Below are 15782 nucleotides of genomic sequence, written 5' to 3'. Positions count from 1 at the left end.
TACTTTAGACACCAAAGGGTTGCCCCAGGGAGATCCGCTATAGCAGCCTCTCCCTCATCATTTCTTGCCAACACCACCCTGCTGGAGACCTGCCAGGCTGTAGGACAGCCCTCCGGTTCCCCATACCAAGCACCGTGACACAGGCGTGCTTAGGCCGCAACCGCCAGCCACTCAGGTACTGCGGGCCCAGGCTGTCTCCAGGCCCCAAGAAAAGGCTAGGCCCCGGTGGGGGATGTTGCAAGTGGCGTCACGAACAGGATATATACTTCTGTGCCTTATTCTGGCACTAGAGACTATCCTTTATTGAAATTCTACTGTGCTGCCTAACCCTGCTGCCATTCGGGTATAGGCCGAAGTGACTTTGTGTTATATTTCACATTGACTGTATTACTGCTGCCACGTGCTGTCGAGCTCCGCTCCAGCACTCAAGAGGTTAAACCCTGCAAAGAACTTTGTCAGCTCTGCTACATCCGGCGCTGCCGCGCCTGAAGTATTTTACCTCAGAGACTGTGGCGCAGCAAGTAATTCCAGCCCGCCAAATCCTCACTGGCGGGAAAACGCAGAGGCATCGCTAAGCGATGCGTGTATGGCGCGAATCCTGCCTCAGCGCGCTGTGGCGCAGCAGAAAATTCAGCCCGCCACAGCTCCTGGCGGGAAAGACTCAAGCTCCGCCCTCCGGCGCGAAACTCTCCCGCGCTGCAACGCCAGTGAGATCCCACGAGGTACCTCAGAGTCCGCGCAGCCGCCATCCAGCATCAGAGAGGTTAATCGGCCATCTTGGATTTCTCCACGTGCTGTCTCCTGTCCTGCCGACATGCCGCACAGCCTCCGAAATGAAGAACCAAGTGTTGCATGGCCTGCCCACGAGCCTCGGGCACCTTCCTTTGCTGCACCGCTTACTGTTGTCTCCCGTACGCAGTCTTCAATGGCGGATTCTCCACAGCGGCTGCCTCCTCCGATTCCGGACCTCCTGAGGACCACCGCGAATGTGAGTACCATGGCCCCCAGGGCCTATATCACAGTGACTGTCACTATATCTCCCTTAGCCCCGGCTGGGGTACAGTCCGGCCTCCCTGCAGAGGGCCAACGTCTCCCCATAGGAGGCCCGGCTACAAAAGGGACTCTCTTAAAGGGGCCTGACCCCTTATCTACTGCTGCTGACCGTCCTGCGGAGTATCCAGGACCACCTGCTAAGAGGCCCAGGCTGTCCGGTGAGAACGCCCTGCCAGCTACAGAGGTTGCCAGCGCAACAGCGCCCCCAAGAGCTACAGGTCAGTCCAGGAACAACAATCCTTCAGCTGTCAGCAATGAAGAAGTTACAGCTCCTGCGGTCATCATCATGCGCTCCACAGCGCCCCCAGCTACAGAAGGTCAGCCAGAGAAGTGCCTGTCTCCTTCCTTTGCTGAGATGCCTGCCGCCGCAGATGACCTCCCTGCTGTTCCAGCTCCAGCTTCTGGGTGGCCCATGTTAGCAGTTCCAGTTTCTACCACCAGATGTCTTCAGGTGACAGATCTCAACACTGCTTTCCTCACCCAGGCTGATGATGTCCATGCTGCAGTTCCTGCTCTCATGCCTGCAGCCATTGCTCTTGAGCAGCAAGAAGATTAACCCTGATGGGCTGAAAGCCTTCTTCAGGTACTGTGTACATATTGTATATTTATTTCCATTATCCCTACAGAGCCAGAAACTTTCCTGAGACTCTTACCCTTATTTATCTCAGTCAAGAGATTTTCTACTGTCTTGTGCTATGATAGCACCCCTTCCTCTGCCACAGCAGAGATTCCTACCAAAGGACTCTGTCCCTCTACACAAAGAGGAGACCCTTTGCTTCTTTATTGCACTTTTCCCCACATCAAGGGCTGTACCCAGAAGATGAACTTTGTCATTAAAGACCTTCTGTGAGACTTTCGCCGGATACTACCAGGAAAAGTTGCCATGTAATTTATTATTATTTTGCACTTAATGCCTTTCCTTTTAGGTACGGACATTATGTTTGCACTTCCATGCCTTTCCTTTGCAGGTAAAGAGACATTTTATGCTGCTACCCTGAGTAGCCTACCTATCTGTAACATTTGTAACGTTCAAGATGTGTACCCATTGGGCTCCTAAGCCAATGTGAGTTACAAAATGTTTGCACACTGTCAATTATGTCAGTAGTTTGCACTAACCTCTGATAGGCTTTTCAGGTTGTAGTGTGACTGTGTCGGACCGTCTCTATGTAAAACCCTGACCGCTACCTTATCCCTCAAACCGAGGTTTGCACGTGGGGGTAGTCCGCAAACTGCGGGTCCTTCGGGGACCGGGGGTGTTACAGAGATAGCACCTGGATGCCACTCATACAAAGGGTAAGAGTGTCAGTCGGCAGGTACTTGTACATTGTACAATGTCTTATTCTGTTACATATGCCAATGCAATGCAGATATACACATTATATAATTGCCGCCAGGGAAGAAGTGTTTACATAACAAATATACAGGCCTTGGTGCAAGGAGTGGATTACAGGACATGACACCACACCTTTCCTACTGTACAGTTCGGTTTAATGGCGTTAGCGACCAACTGTCATACTAAGCACTTACATGTTTTTGTCTTAGTCCGACACCAACCCAGGTGCCTGTCTCCAGGACCATGGGCGGTTTGTCCCTACACCTCACATAGCCTGCACTTCCCCGAAGTGCCCGTATCTACCTCTGCGCCCCAATCCGTAGTCGAGCCGAGGGCGGCTCTTTCAATTGCCCCAGGGGTATGCAACACCCTCGCCGATGCAATGGCGAAGGAGTGCTTGCGAATACGTCCCACAGCATGTCATCACATCACACAGGGGACATTGCAGTGGTAGCTCCTGCCTGGCAAGGCAGGAGTTAAGTGTTTTGTATGATCTGTCATCCAATCACTTGTATTGCATTCTGTCTAATGTAAGCTGAGATGTAATTGGAGGAGCAGCCACCACCTGACAAGGGGAGTTACAAAACCCCTGGCCAGGAATGTTCTAGAGAAGTCTCTCTCAGGAGAGAGAGGAGAGCAGTCTCTCCCAGGAGGGAGAAGAGACCAGTTCCAGTCAGACCCTCTGGGTCTGCAGGGCACAAGATCAGAACAGCTAGAAACTAGTTTAGCCTAGCTCAGATGAGAAGAGAAGCAGACTGGGTTACCCCAGTCCAGACTCTATTCAGCCAGCATACCAGATAAGAGCAGGAAGAGCCTAGCCCCTGCCTCTGAAGAGTGGAGCTAATAGATTAGAGTTAGTGAGGAAAGGGATATCATCCTACCTTCAAGGGTGATACCTGAAGCACTCCAGGACAAGCTGAAGCTTCCTATTAGGACACAGCTACCTCCCAGCCTGCCCTCTGCATCCAGGCTGGCGATCTACCTCCTGAGGCTCCCTCCAAAAGCATCTCAGTACTCCACCATCTTGTTAAAGGCACGTTGCTGATGTTCCTGTCGGTTCCAATAAAGAACTGTAAGTGTTTCTGTTCAACCTCTGCCTCCGTCTGGTCCCTGCTACTCCGGCTGTCACCATCACGGGCACCCTGTCCACCACACAGAGACTCATACTCTAGACACCAAAGGGTTGCCCCAGGGAGATCCGCTATAGCAGCCTCTCCCTCATCATTTCTTGCCAACACCACCCTGCTGGAGACCTGCCAGGCTGTAGGACAGCCCTCCGGTTCCCCATACCAAGCACCGTGACACAAGCGTGCTTAGGCCGCAACCGCCAGCCACTCAGGTACTGCGGGCCCAGGCTGTCTCCAGGCCCCAAGAAAAGGCTAGGCCCCGGTGGGGGATGTTGCACATGTTTTGCTCATTGGTTTATTTAATAGCAGTAAACAATGCTTGGACCGCTGCACTATTGTATCTGCTTTTCAACAATGGAAAGGGGAACAAACCTGCCTTATGAACTCGTCTAACTTAGATTTTTAAGTATATTTTCCCCTCCCTGTGGCACAGAAGGTAATGCTCTTTGCAGGCATTGATTCAGCGGGATGTAGCAGTCCTGTGCAAGGTTCACCAGCCTGAGAGTTAACAGCAAACTTGCAGAATTGCGAATATAGTTTTGGATAGAGAAAAAGACAGGAAGCAAATGGAGATTAACAAGGATTAACACTGATAATGATTGTAATAACATAAACACCAGAGACTTGTCCTCATAAGAGGTGAAGAGCTCTTTGGTACCATTTTTGTGTTGACAGAGGAGCCGTCAGTCTCTAGGATTCCCTGAGTGTGCGGCGGTGGTTATGCAAGAGATTATCGAGATGTTAGCTTGTCTTGTGCCTGGGTGTAAGGTATCTGACATTTCCTGCCTACAGCTAATACCTGTCCTGACCTCTGTAGCACGTTGAGTGGTCCTAAGCAAACATCAGAAGAGCTGCTAGTTGAGGAGGGAGTGCCCATCCTCGGTGCAGGAGAGCAAACACCCACACGGCACCTCTAATTGTGCTTTCTGCCCGCTGGTTTACAGTCATCTGAGCTGCCTCTAGAACCTGACGCAAGGGCTTTTCCTATAGCTAACAACATGTCTAATAATCCCTGTTTGTGCTGACTTTCCAATGGTATGGTACCACTATGGAAAAAAGAAAAAGTGATTCTTCTCCCACACATGATAGACACACAGCTTTTGATGTGAATCACTTTCTGTAGATGGACACTTTCTGGGGTTGTGTCATATGTTGCGATGGATGTAGTCTGTACAGTTTTCCGTACATTAGAAGTTCCCAGTTTACTCTACCAGAAGTAACCAGATGTCCACCCTGTCCAAATGAAAGTAGTAAGCAAAAATATATTATACAACAACATAATAATTCTTTATTTGTATAGCGCCTACAGATTATGCAGCGCTGCACAAAGCTTGCCAAATTGGTCCCTGTCCCCATGGGGCTCACAATCTCAACAACCTAACAGTATGTTTTTGAGTGTGGGAGGAAATCGGAGTACCCGGAAGAAACGCACGCAAACACGGAGAGAACATACAAACTCTTTGCAGATGTTGACCTGGGTGGGACTTGAAACCAGGACCCCAGCGTGCCCAGAAGTGCTACCCACTCAGGACCTGCAGGACTCCAGGACTCCAGAAGTGCCAGCCACAGTGCTGCCCTATCTTTAACCATGGCTGCAACGTAGAGCTACTTCTGAGGTTACTAAAAATAGAAAGTGAATTGCAAAGGGTAAAATATAGGGTTCTGTTTGTCCACAATCTATTTTGTATGCACAGAATGATACATTTATAAATATACTACAAGAACACAAAATGCATATTTTTTGACATTCTGGTATTCTGCAGATATATTAGTTCTGGTCCGTTAGAAAGCTGGATTACAAGCCTTAGTGATCATTACATTTCCAGCAACAGATATAACTGAGAAATGGTGGAGAAGAAAATGTTTTAAAGGACACCTGTCATCAGGTCTGTGTCACTAGTCCTGTCACCTCTACCTGTTGGAGCAGCTCACAAGGATCCCATCCCAGCCTTTATCTAGTTATTTCATACATTATTCATTGTAAAATCATCTATTTTTTATCATGTAAATGAGGCTGGTCACATGGTCAGAGGCAGTGATGTCACCCCTGTTACCCCTCCCCTCTCCTCCCCCTGCTCATGTCTGTGTGTAATGTGTAGTAAAGCATGGCTAGTGTCTGTGCTGCATCTGCTGACATGCTGCATCCTCCTAATATACAGGTGAGAGACACAGACATCAGCTACACATGAATCTGACATGTTCTGCTGTAACATGGCTGCCTGGAGCTGCTGTATCTCTCCTAGACACACACACATGCACACACACGCTGCAGGGGGCGTGGCCACCAGCAAGCACATCATTATACAGCCTCACATCATTATACAGGCTGTCAGTCATGCACTGGGGGTGTGGCTGTGCCTCCCACTCATGAATAGAGTGGACAGCTTGAATATGCTAATGACTCATTGGACATTTCACAGGTCATTTGCATACAGCTTTAGGACCTCATGTAGAGGGACAATGAAGGGAAAGAGGCAATGCTCTCTAATGGCAGTTTATGAAAATATATTTAGTTTAGGGGGGTTATTTTGCATGACGGGTTTTCTTTAACTCCAGGTTGTATATTTGCACAGTTTCTACAGTTTTGCGGCTCATGGTACTGGAATCTCTAACTTTCCTGTTAACCCTTTGTTTCCCCACACATTTCCAATGATTGATCTAGGTATGCAGTCATCACTGGTGTCTGTATTATAGGGGTGGGGAGGTTATTATTCTAATCTTGGTTCTATGAAGTTTTTATTTTCTCAGCCTGAGAACATTAAGCGTTTTGCACACTGCAGACCTCTGGGAGGGACAGGGTGTAGGTGGCTTGTTAAAACGCAGGGAAAGCATTGCGGGTCCACTTGCCAGGCTGCTGGGGTTTTGTAAGTTTCTTTCTTCCCACGCTGAAACAATTCCCTTCTGCCAATGAGCCAGATAACCCCATATATTCTGGGTATTAGAGGTCAGCTGTCTGGTCTGGTCACATTTGCTGGTAGCTGAGGGTGATGCTCTTTGCAGGTTCCTGTCCAGCATGTATATTGAAGGTCACTTCTGCCGGCTCTGACTCCAGCATGAATTGCTGGAAAACCTCTGTATGTCTCAATGCATTTTAATAAGTTGTGTAGAAACAAGAGCCAGCTGGTAACACCCAGTAACACTCCTCTAGCAGGAGACGGTGCCTAAACCACTAGCTGGCTTCATCTCCAACATCTGAAACCTTCTTTCTTCTATTCTAGGGATCTGCACAACAACGAACGTCTGGGTGGGCTCCACAAGGAAGTCTTTATGGGGGTTATGTCTGGACCCACAACCTTGTAAGTGATGTTTGCCAGTGCCATAGTCAGCTTTTGACCAATTTTTGAAGCCAAAAGCAGGCTTTTATGATAATAGGTCAGAATATATCAATGAGAGAAGCTGTTCCTACTCTGTTTTCACTCCACTCATCTGAAAAACAGAACATGTGAATGCACTCTAAAACTGCAAAAACCTACAACAGGTTATCTATTTTCAGCTCACCTGCAAGAAAAACTGAAACCTTGGACCCTTGGACTGTAAGGCCGCGGTCACACATTCCGCTAGTGTTGCGTTCATAATCGCCTAATCACTAGCGGAACGTGTGACCGTGGCCTAAGGGTGCAGTCACATGTCAGCTTCAAAACGCATTGCAACAGTGATAAGAGTTTGACCTAATTAAATAGCTGTTAACATTTGCGAATGTGTTTACATTGCAATGATAGTGTTTTGTAAACACAAATGTTAACAGCTATTTAATTAGGCAAGTCTCTCTTCAGATGTTCCAATGCTTTATGCTGAAATGCATGCGTTAAGTGCCACGTGTGACTGCAGCAGTGGATGATATGCTGTGGGTTTAAAATTCATAGTACTGCTGATTTTAGTTACACCATGTGGATGAGGTCTGTGGACAGTCCAGACTTATCCAGAATTATCCAATGGAATAGCCAAATTCAGTAATGGAAAAATAAAGATATGGTACTATCAAAAATTATTTGGGCCTACTCCTGGTTTAGGGCTGTTTTACACTGCTAAATCGGTCCCTGAATAAGAAACTGTGTCCTATTTCATGGCCAAACACTGTGTCTAGTGGTCTATTGATATATGATTTCAGGTGTCCCCGCTTCCCCGCAAAACAGCAACGCCAAACTGCAATCATGCAGGGAACCACGGCAGTGGCGCATAAACAATGATGCAAGATAGTGGCCAAAATTATGCCAGATAGGTCACAAAGTGTTACAGTGCATTGGTGTATCAGCTGCTACCATCCATATAAAGCATGCCTGCAACTCATATATAGTACACTGTACCAGCTGGTCACAATACTTAGCCAAAAGAAAAGTCTTTTTTTTTTTTTTTCACACCCGCTTGCAACCTTCGGGTATCGATCAGCCTAGCGTCACAGTGGAGTGCTCCAGCAGCTTGGACATCTCGGGGAGCCGGCTGTGTATCAAGAGAAGCGATGCAGGCGGTGTTCAAATGGTCAGCAGCCCCCTTCACTCCTCGTCGCAGGGACACCTCAGACGCACAAGTACCTTCCCGCTACGCACCGGAACGGGGTACTGTCTCTGTCCAGAGAGTACCTCACCGGGAATGTAATAGCCACTATGGGTACTTCACTCCCGCCCCCAGTCTTCCAGCTGGGAACCGGGATCCTTCCCTCGGTCCGTCCAACGCCGCACCTCCTTGGCGGTTCTGTGCTCAGCAGCCGTCGTTGGCGATCCCCCCGGAGGACAAGAGGAAGGCAGGCTGGCCGGGTAAAGCAGGGTAACGCCGACCATTGGCAGCACTCACAGGCGAGCAGCCCAGTAAGAGGTGTTTGGGTCATGCCGTCACACACCATTCCGATAGTGGCCAAAATACTGCTGAGTAAAGAGTAAGTCTAGTGAGGAACTACGATTAAAGGATGTTCTTTGCACAAATTCTTGGCCATAACATTGGTGCTGGAGCCATCCATCTGTAACCGTGTATCATGGCAGTTCCTTCATTATGTTCCTATGTGGTCAGGCTTTTAGATGGAGTCATTTATAGTAGTCGGCTGGGTTATGTGAGCCACCTTTGTGCAGCCCCTCATCATAGTTCTTTATGTATCCAGGGACATCTCTAGGACAGCTGTTTCCTCACTTCCGACCAAAGGCCTCAAGTACCTGAAACATCTTCTGGCACAGAGCACGTGGTACCTTAAGAAACTGCCCCCCCTGAACACGTTTGTTCACCTGGCTATAGCTGAGCTGTCTTACCCCAGTCACTGCTGTGCCTTCACCAACTGGACGAAGAAAAAGAGGTTTGTAAACTTTTTTATCATTCAAAACTTTATTTAGACATAATTTACATGTTATACAATGCAGTATCACGAACACGAGCTCTAGGAGGGTTATAAACTCTCATTTTTCCCATACAGCCCCAGCTATGTCCTCACCTGCCATATGGTCCTATGGATGCAGTCTCTGTGACTTTTATCTAGACTGTGTATTTTTACATTTCTTCTATTATTTTTAAAATTTTGAGATCTTTAAAAGTAAATCAGTGTAGACGAATGCTTTTCTAACTGTGAGGCACTTCCCAGTTCTTGGCGAGGTTTGACATGCCCTCCCTTCAGTGAGCAGGACTAGTCCAGGACAGGTCATTCTACTCATGCCCTCATTGATAAACAAGGGCCGTTTTTAAAATGTTATTGCAATTGAAAATCTTGATGTGGGCTTACCTAATTACAAAAAGTTCCAAATTAAGTGGTTGTGATTATTGTATAGTGGGTGTCATCTAAACAATGTAGATAAATAAGAGAATCCATATAGATGCATATAATGCGTGCTTGCTTACAGCAGGCATAGACTTACCTTTTTAACTTTGTGAAATTCACTAAATGTAGTAAATTGCATTCACATTTTAATAAGTTTGGCTTAAGATTCTCTACTTACATTACATAATAACATGCCCCATTTGGGTGAAGTTGTTCCTTGTTGTTAGGAGAACTTTAATTAATTGCTAAACCCGCTGCCTCTGACTTTATACAACAAATTTTGCATCTCACTTCAGAATACTAACTGTCTTTACCATAAAAAAATAATCTTCGGTACATGTATGGTATTTGTACAGAGAATGGAGCCATGGTCTTCCATACAAGACTCAATGGGGCACATTTACTTACCAGTCCTGACGTGTTCCCCGAAAGTGCATTTTCCGACCGGAATGCACTCAGCCGCGATTCACTAAGATCGTGCGCCCGATATCCTGCATGTGTCGTTTCCCCACTCAGGTCCAACAGAATTCACCTTCTTTTTCCTCGCGCGTGTAAGTGCTTGATCTTGCGGCACAATTTGAAAGTTAAATCCAGTCTGAATCAGTTGGATCGTCCGATCAGATGCGCCACAATCCGATCGCGTGCAACACAATCCCCTTTTAAATACCTGTCACAGTGGCGCAAATCCCGAAAACGTTGGAAAATCTGACGAAAGTGCGTCCGGGGGTCCCTCAGTAAATAAGCCCCACTATATTTTTATTGCACATTAGACATAAATTGCCACGATATCATTGTCTGGCTACCTCCAAGCCACCTGCACTTTCCCTCTGTTCCAGTACATAACAACAAAAACCCAGGCATTTTAGTAGCAGTTTCAGTTTTTATTCAATGTCATGTTGTAATTGTTGAGTTTTTTTGTGTTCTCTACATTTGCACCACAATCCACTGAATATTTGTATGTCGGCTTCCCTCTGCAGTGACCTAGAGTCTTTTTTATGCAACCAGTCCTATCTCCACAGTGGCCACCAGAAGCGCTCAATAAGGACCTTTGTAGGAATCGGCCCATATTACCAAGATTACATGGATGGAGATCCAGATCAGACGGAGAATACAAAGTCTACAACTTTTCACAGCAGCAGCCATTTCTCTGTCTTTTTTGAGGACCAGGGAGATGAAGAGGTTGGCTTTGGGCAAGAAATAAAGAATGCACAAGAACAGTATACAACAGTTTTTGAAAGTTATGATGTGTATGACATTTGTGATGGCACTGAGAAGTTGGTGTGCACACCCACCCCAGATGAATTTAACCCATGTGAGGACATCATGGGCTACAACTTCCTGAGAATAGTGGTCTGGTTTGTCAATCTTTTGGCCATCTTGGGAAATGCTTTTGTCTTGTTCATCCTCATCACCAGTCATTACAAGTTGACTGTGCCCCGTTTCCTCATGTGCAACCTAGCATTTGCAGACTTTTGCATGGGAATCTATCTTCTCCTTATAGCATCTGAAGACCTTCACACCCGATCTGAGTACTATAACTATGCTATTAACTGGCAGACAGGACCCGGGTGCAACACAGCTGGATTCTTCACAGTGTTTGCCAGCGAGCTCTCTGTGTACACACTAACTGTGATAACGTTGGAGCGTTGGTACGCCATCACATTTGCCATGCGTCTGGATCGTAAGATTCGCCTCAGACATGCCACCTTTATTATGCTAGGAGGTTGGGTCTTTTGCTTCTTCTTGGCCCTCTTACCATTGTTTGGGATTAGCAGCTACATAAAAGTCAGCATCTGTTTGCCAATGGACACAGAATCCACACTTGCTCAAGCCTACATCATCTTGGTTTTGATGCTAAACATCATAGCTTTTGTTATTATCTGTGCTTGCTACATCAAAATATACATCACTGTGCGAAATCCTCATTACAAATCCGGAGACAAAGACACAAAGATAGCCAAGCGTATGGCCGTCTTAATATTTACTGATTTCCTTTGCATGGCTCCCATTTCCTTCTACGCCTTGTCTGCCATAATGAACAAGCCCCTTATCACTGTTTCCAACTCTAAGATCCTTCTGGTTTTGTTTTACCCATTGAACTCTTGCGCCAATCCTTTTCTTTATGCCATATTTACAAAAGCATTCCGTAGAGATGTTTTCATCCTTCTCAGTAAGTTTGGCATCTGTGAGCATCAGGCACAGATTTATCGTGGACAAACGGTTTCTGCTAAAAACAGCAGTGGCTCATATGGGCAGAGGAGCAGTGGTGGCACTGGGCAGACCCTGGCAACCATTCCTGATTTTATTAAAGAAAATCAAGAAGGGGCAGCAAAGCAAGACGCACTCTTGGAGGACTGTGGCATGACTGTGTTGTAGCATTTGCAATGTGACGGTTTCTAATCTGACCACCAGTAGAGTAAAAAGGGACCCCTGGTGCTAACTTTTGACCACTACCTATTAACTACGATGGGTTTTTCACCTCCAGGCAAGTCAATTCTGTATATGGTGTCAACATCTAGAACCTGAAGACCATTCTCCCTCCCTTTATTCAAGGTTAGGGAATCTGGATGGCAACATGAACTTCTATGTAATTTGTCTTTAAGATTTGAATGGCAGTTCCACCATCCTTTCCAATGACAACATGAATCGTTCTTGTATATCTGGACCAACTTTATTCTCAGGAGTCTATGAAAGCTGATTCAATCCCACTGTTTATTGGTCTTATTGCTTACAGATACAGATGGTACCAGACTGAAAGGGGTAATCCCATGAGACAAGTTTCTTATATGTACTCAGGATAACAAAATAACACATTCTCTAATTCACTGCTATTAACAAAAATACAGCATTTCACAGATATAGGTCCAACCTGTCTTTATCAGTCCTGCTGTACACAATTTCAGTTGCCCCTAGAAAGAACCCTGTAACTTCTGACTTGGGGTCGGGCCGCCATCTTGGACTTGTATTTGCAGCGTGCACATGAGATTTCTGTCTCTCTCTCTCTGCTGAATGTGTGTAGCCACACCCCCTGCACAGAGCCTAGAGATACTCGTCCTGCCAGGACATCATGAGCAGAGAGAAACTACAACTACAAGAAAATAAGTTATCTGGAGGAAGGAGGAGGCACACACATATCTGTGAGATGTAGCAGAGCTCACAGTGTAACAATGTAAAAGTCTGTCAGCCTATTTGTAATAGGCATCATGTATCTCTGATCTGTCTCATCTCTCTCTCGATTTGTCAGTGTGTTAGTACAGAAGCCAGATGAAAGTCTATATACACCTGTACACTGATAATGTAACCACATTGTCACCCACAGAACTAGATGGATAATATAGTAATATGTCTGCTAAGAGAGACCCCGCCCACACCCTGGAATCTAACACTGACCAGCCTAGAGAGTGATAGGAGCTAAAACAGCAATACAAGTAAAATTGTAAAGTAAGGGGTTAACATGATCTTTATTGTGTTAACATCACTAGGGGATTGAGATGTGAGAATTTCTTGTCGTGGGAAAACCCCTTTAAAGGAGACCCCGACTTACAGATGACCCCGAGTTACAGACGGACCTCTCTGCCCCCTGTGACCTCTGGTGAAGCTCTCTAGATGCTTTACTTTATTCCAAGGCTTCAATGATCAGCTGTAAGGTGTCTGTAATGAAGCTTTATTGATAATCCTTGTACCCAAGACAACACAAGAATTTGAAGATCTAATTGTCACTCAGACAAAAAAAAATTTGTTTGGAGTTACAGACCTGTACAGACTGGAAATATATGTGTTCTGACAGACCTACAAATTCCATTTAAGAGCAATCCTAAAGAACCTATTCTGTACGTAACCCCGGAACTGCCTGTAAAAGACATTTGCATTTGGTAAAATTTTAGAAGGAAATTATAATTGCTAATAAAACTTTCAGATCCCATATATTTAGGGCATTAACAATGTTTTTATAAGTGTAGATGGATCGTGGACAATAGAAAGGTTGTGTGACTTGGATGTCAATTGAATGGTGGTAGAAAGTGAAGCTGTGATCTCTTCTGTAAATATCCCATGTAACCACACAAACAACGACTAAAAATAAATCTGTTCCATTTGGTGTCTGCTTTTTCCCTTAAAATGTCTGTGTTCGTCACTGGTTCAGATGAAGGAGGGGTTTAGACAGGGAAGATAGAATTTCAGTAAAACAAACATTTTTTTCTCTTCCTTTGGAAAATGGGATATTAGATGTTATTGCTCTGCACATTTTGAAGACGTCTCAAATCAGCGAGAGACAGCAGAAGGATCCACTCATAGGAATAGGGAGTCACCTGCAGACAGTTCCTGGAAATTAAGGACTAAATGGGAAGGAGAAAAAAATTTCAAGGAACCAAATTTAACCAGATTGTGAATCAACATCTCAGGTTTGACAAGAAAAAATATATAAAGACATGAAATTACTGTAAATACAGAGAATCCTGTGATCCACTTGACTGCACACTGACACTCAGATCAATAGCCAACTGCAGTCTGCGCAGGAAATAGAGAACTTTATACTTCATGTGTCCAAGTTAGAGATGATGTCACGCAAGGTATTAGAGTGACAGCTGATCTTATGGCTGGGACCACAAGAAAGTCTGTGTAGGGGTGAATGGTTTGACAATGATTCCCAGATTAAAATGTGAAATACATTTTGAATTCACCTTTGTGTTACTTATTTAGAAATAATCCTACTTCACTCACAACCACAGCTGCAGATAATATTTTTTGGTTAAAGGGGTTGGCCACTTTACTTTGAGTTTCTTGGAATGTGTGTGTGAGAGGCTATTAGGTAATTTACCAAAATACATCTATTAAAAGTTCTGTTCCACTTTCTTGCAATGCCAAGTCAAGTCCTCTGGTTCAGAAATGTCTTTTAGCTCATCAGCTGTCATTCCTGTTCATAACATATGGTCCTTTACTGCCCTTGACACATTCACAGGCTCTACCTTCTTTCCAGAGTCCTATCTCTTGGGCTGCATTCACACGACCATTGTGGGGACATATATATCTGGCCGCAAACATACTTCCCCATGGGCGGTTATGGGGACCCGGCGACTGTATGGTGCTGAACACAAGTGGCACCATACTGTACCGCACACGTTTGCAGCCGTTGGGACTGTTTCCTATGGAGAGGGGAGGCGTGAGCAGCTCTCATCCCTCTTCCTCTCCAGCGCGCTGACGTGTGCTCACTTTGGTGAACACTTGTTTGTGTAAATGTAGCCTTAGGCTTTATGCACACGAACATATGTGTTTTTATGTTCTGTATATATAAATGTATTTTGGCCAGAAATACAGCACGTTTTTCACCCGTATCAGCTAGTATGGCAGCATAAAAAAGGCCACAACTCCAGGTCTACTTGACTACCCATTGTAGACTTCTATGGGATATACGGAACTACAGGAGAAAATAGGATATGATCTATATTATCTTATAGATGTCTGTATTGCCCATTGTAGTAAATGTGAACATTTGCTACTCATATGAAAATGGTACAGTATGGTACGGATAGAACATGGCTGGAAATATACGTTTTTGTGCATGAGCCCTTAGCCCTCATGCACACAACTAGGAGAATATGGCATGTGCTAGGCATATTTTCCTCAGCTAGCAAATGTCCTAATGTATTTGCTGTATGCTCATGCCATATTTTCCTACGGCCTGAATTTGGCTGAGAAGTAAAGTTGGCACGATCGCGCCAAAATCCGATCGCGCGGGACACAATCCCCTTCTAAATAGCTGTCACAGCGGCGCAAATCCGAAAAATTTCTAAAAGTCGTAGAAAGTGCAATCCGCGGGACCCTTAGTAAATAAGCCCCATTGTCTTGTGTGTAGGTAGGATAAGGGGGGTTGAGGCCAGAGGAATCAGTCAGTGCCGTCTAGCGTTTTATCATACAGTATGGTTGTAAACGTCACAAGTTGGACAGGAAAGACCTGAGGCAAGAGGCAGTACAGCTCCTTCCTTATGCCTGCTCACGTGGTGAATTACACTAGTCAGCAGGCCAGGGAGAGAAGAAGAGAGATTATTCCAGTAGCACAGCACATCATCTTTAAAACTACTGATTGCTTACAGAGGTAACAAGCTTGGCCATATATGTTGTAGAGGCAAGAATTCTCTTTTATTTCCTTTATAAATTTACAGCCTTTTTACGGTTCTTACTTAAAAGATTCTACCTCATTAAACTACCAGGAGAAATCTTTCCTGACGAAAAAAGTCATGTGAAAATTAGCAAAGAAGAAGTCCAAAAATATTTGGACACTGATGATTTTGCTTTGCTTTTTTTACTGAAACATACCGTATTCAAGTTGTAGTTATAGAATGGACTTAAAGGGGTATCACCACAAGCTCGTGAGCCCTCCCCATATACCTGCAGCCGACGTGTGACTACAGATAGGTCACAGATTGGTAATGGGCTAAGCTGTGAAAATAGAAAAAAAAATCATCAGAAAAATTTCTATAATATTAGGAGAGGCAAAATCTACCATTTGGTATATCCTGAGAAAGAGAAAAAAAAAATC

General features: G+C 45.3%; 1 protein-coding gene across 5 annotated transcripts in view; it reads left to right on the top strand.

Annotated features, from left to right (window-relative positions):
• The window catches only part of TSHR (thyroid stimulating hormone receptor), a 143938-nt gene extending 130580 nt beyond the window's left edge, over positions 1-13358 (top strand). For 3 of the 5 annotated variants that reach the window (XM_072116748.1, XM_072116746.1, XM_072116747.1), the window contains 3 exons: positions 6732-6809; positions 8603-8791; positions 10225-13355. In XM_072116748.1, the coding sequence (XP_071972849.1) occupies positions 6732-6809; positions 8603-8791; positions 10225-11623 (1666 nt within the window). In that variant the 3' untranslated portion in view covers positions 11624-13355. Of the gene's footprint in view, positions 1-6731; positions 6810-8602; positions 8792-10224 lie in introns of all 5 variants that reach the window. The other 2 variants (XM_072116749.1, XM_072116750.1) reach the window with 2 other exon arrangements.
• The last annotated feature ends 2424 nt before the right edge of the window (positions 13359-15782 follow it).

Source organism: Engystomops pustulosus, chromosome 7 (genome assembly GCF_040894005.1).
Source record: "Engystomops pustulosus chromosome 7, aEngPut4.maternal, whole genome shotgun sequence".
NCBI classification, from domain to species: domain Eukaryota; kingdom Metazoa; phylum Chordata; class Amphibia; order Anura; family Leptodactylidae; genus Engystomops; species Engystomops pustulosus.
The sequence above is the reverse complement of the archived record's forward strand: the minus strand, read 5'-3'. Positions and strand labels throughout refer to the sequence as shown.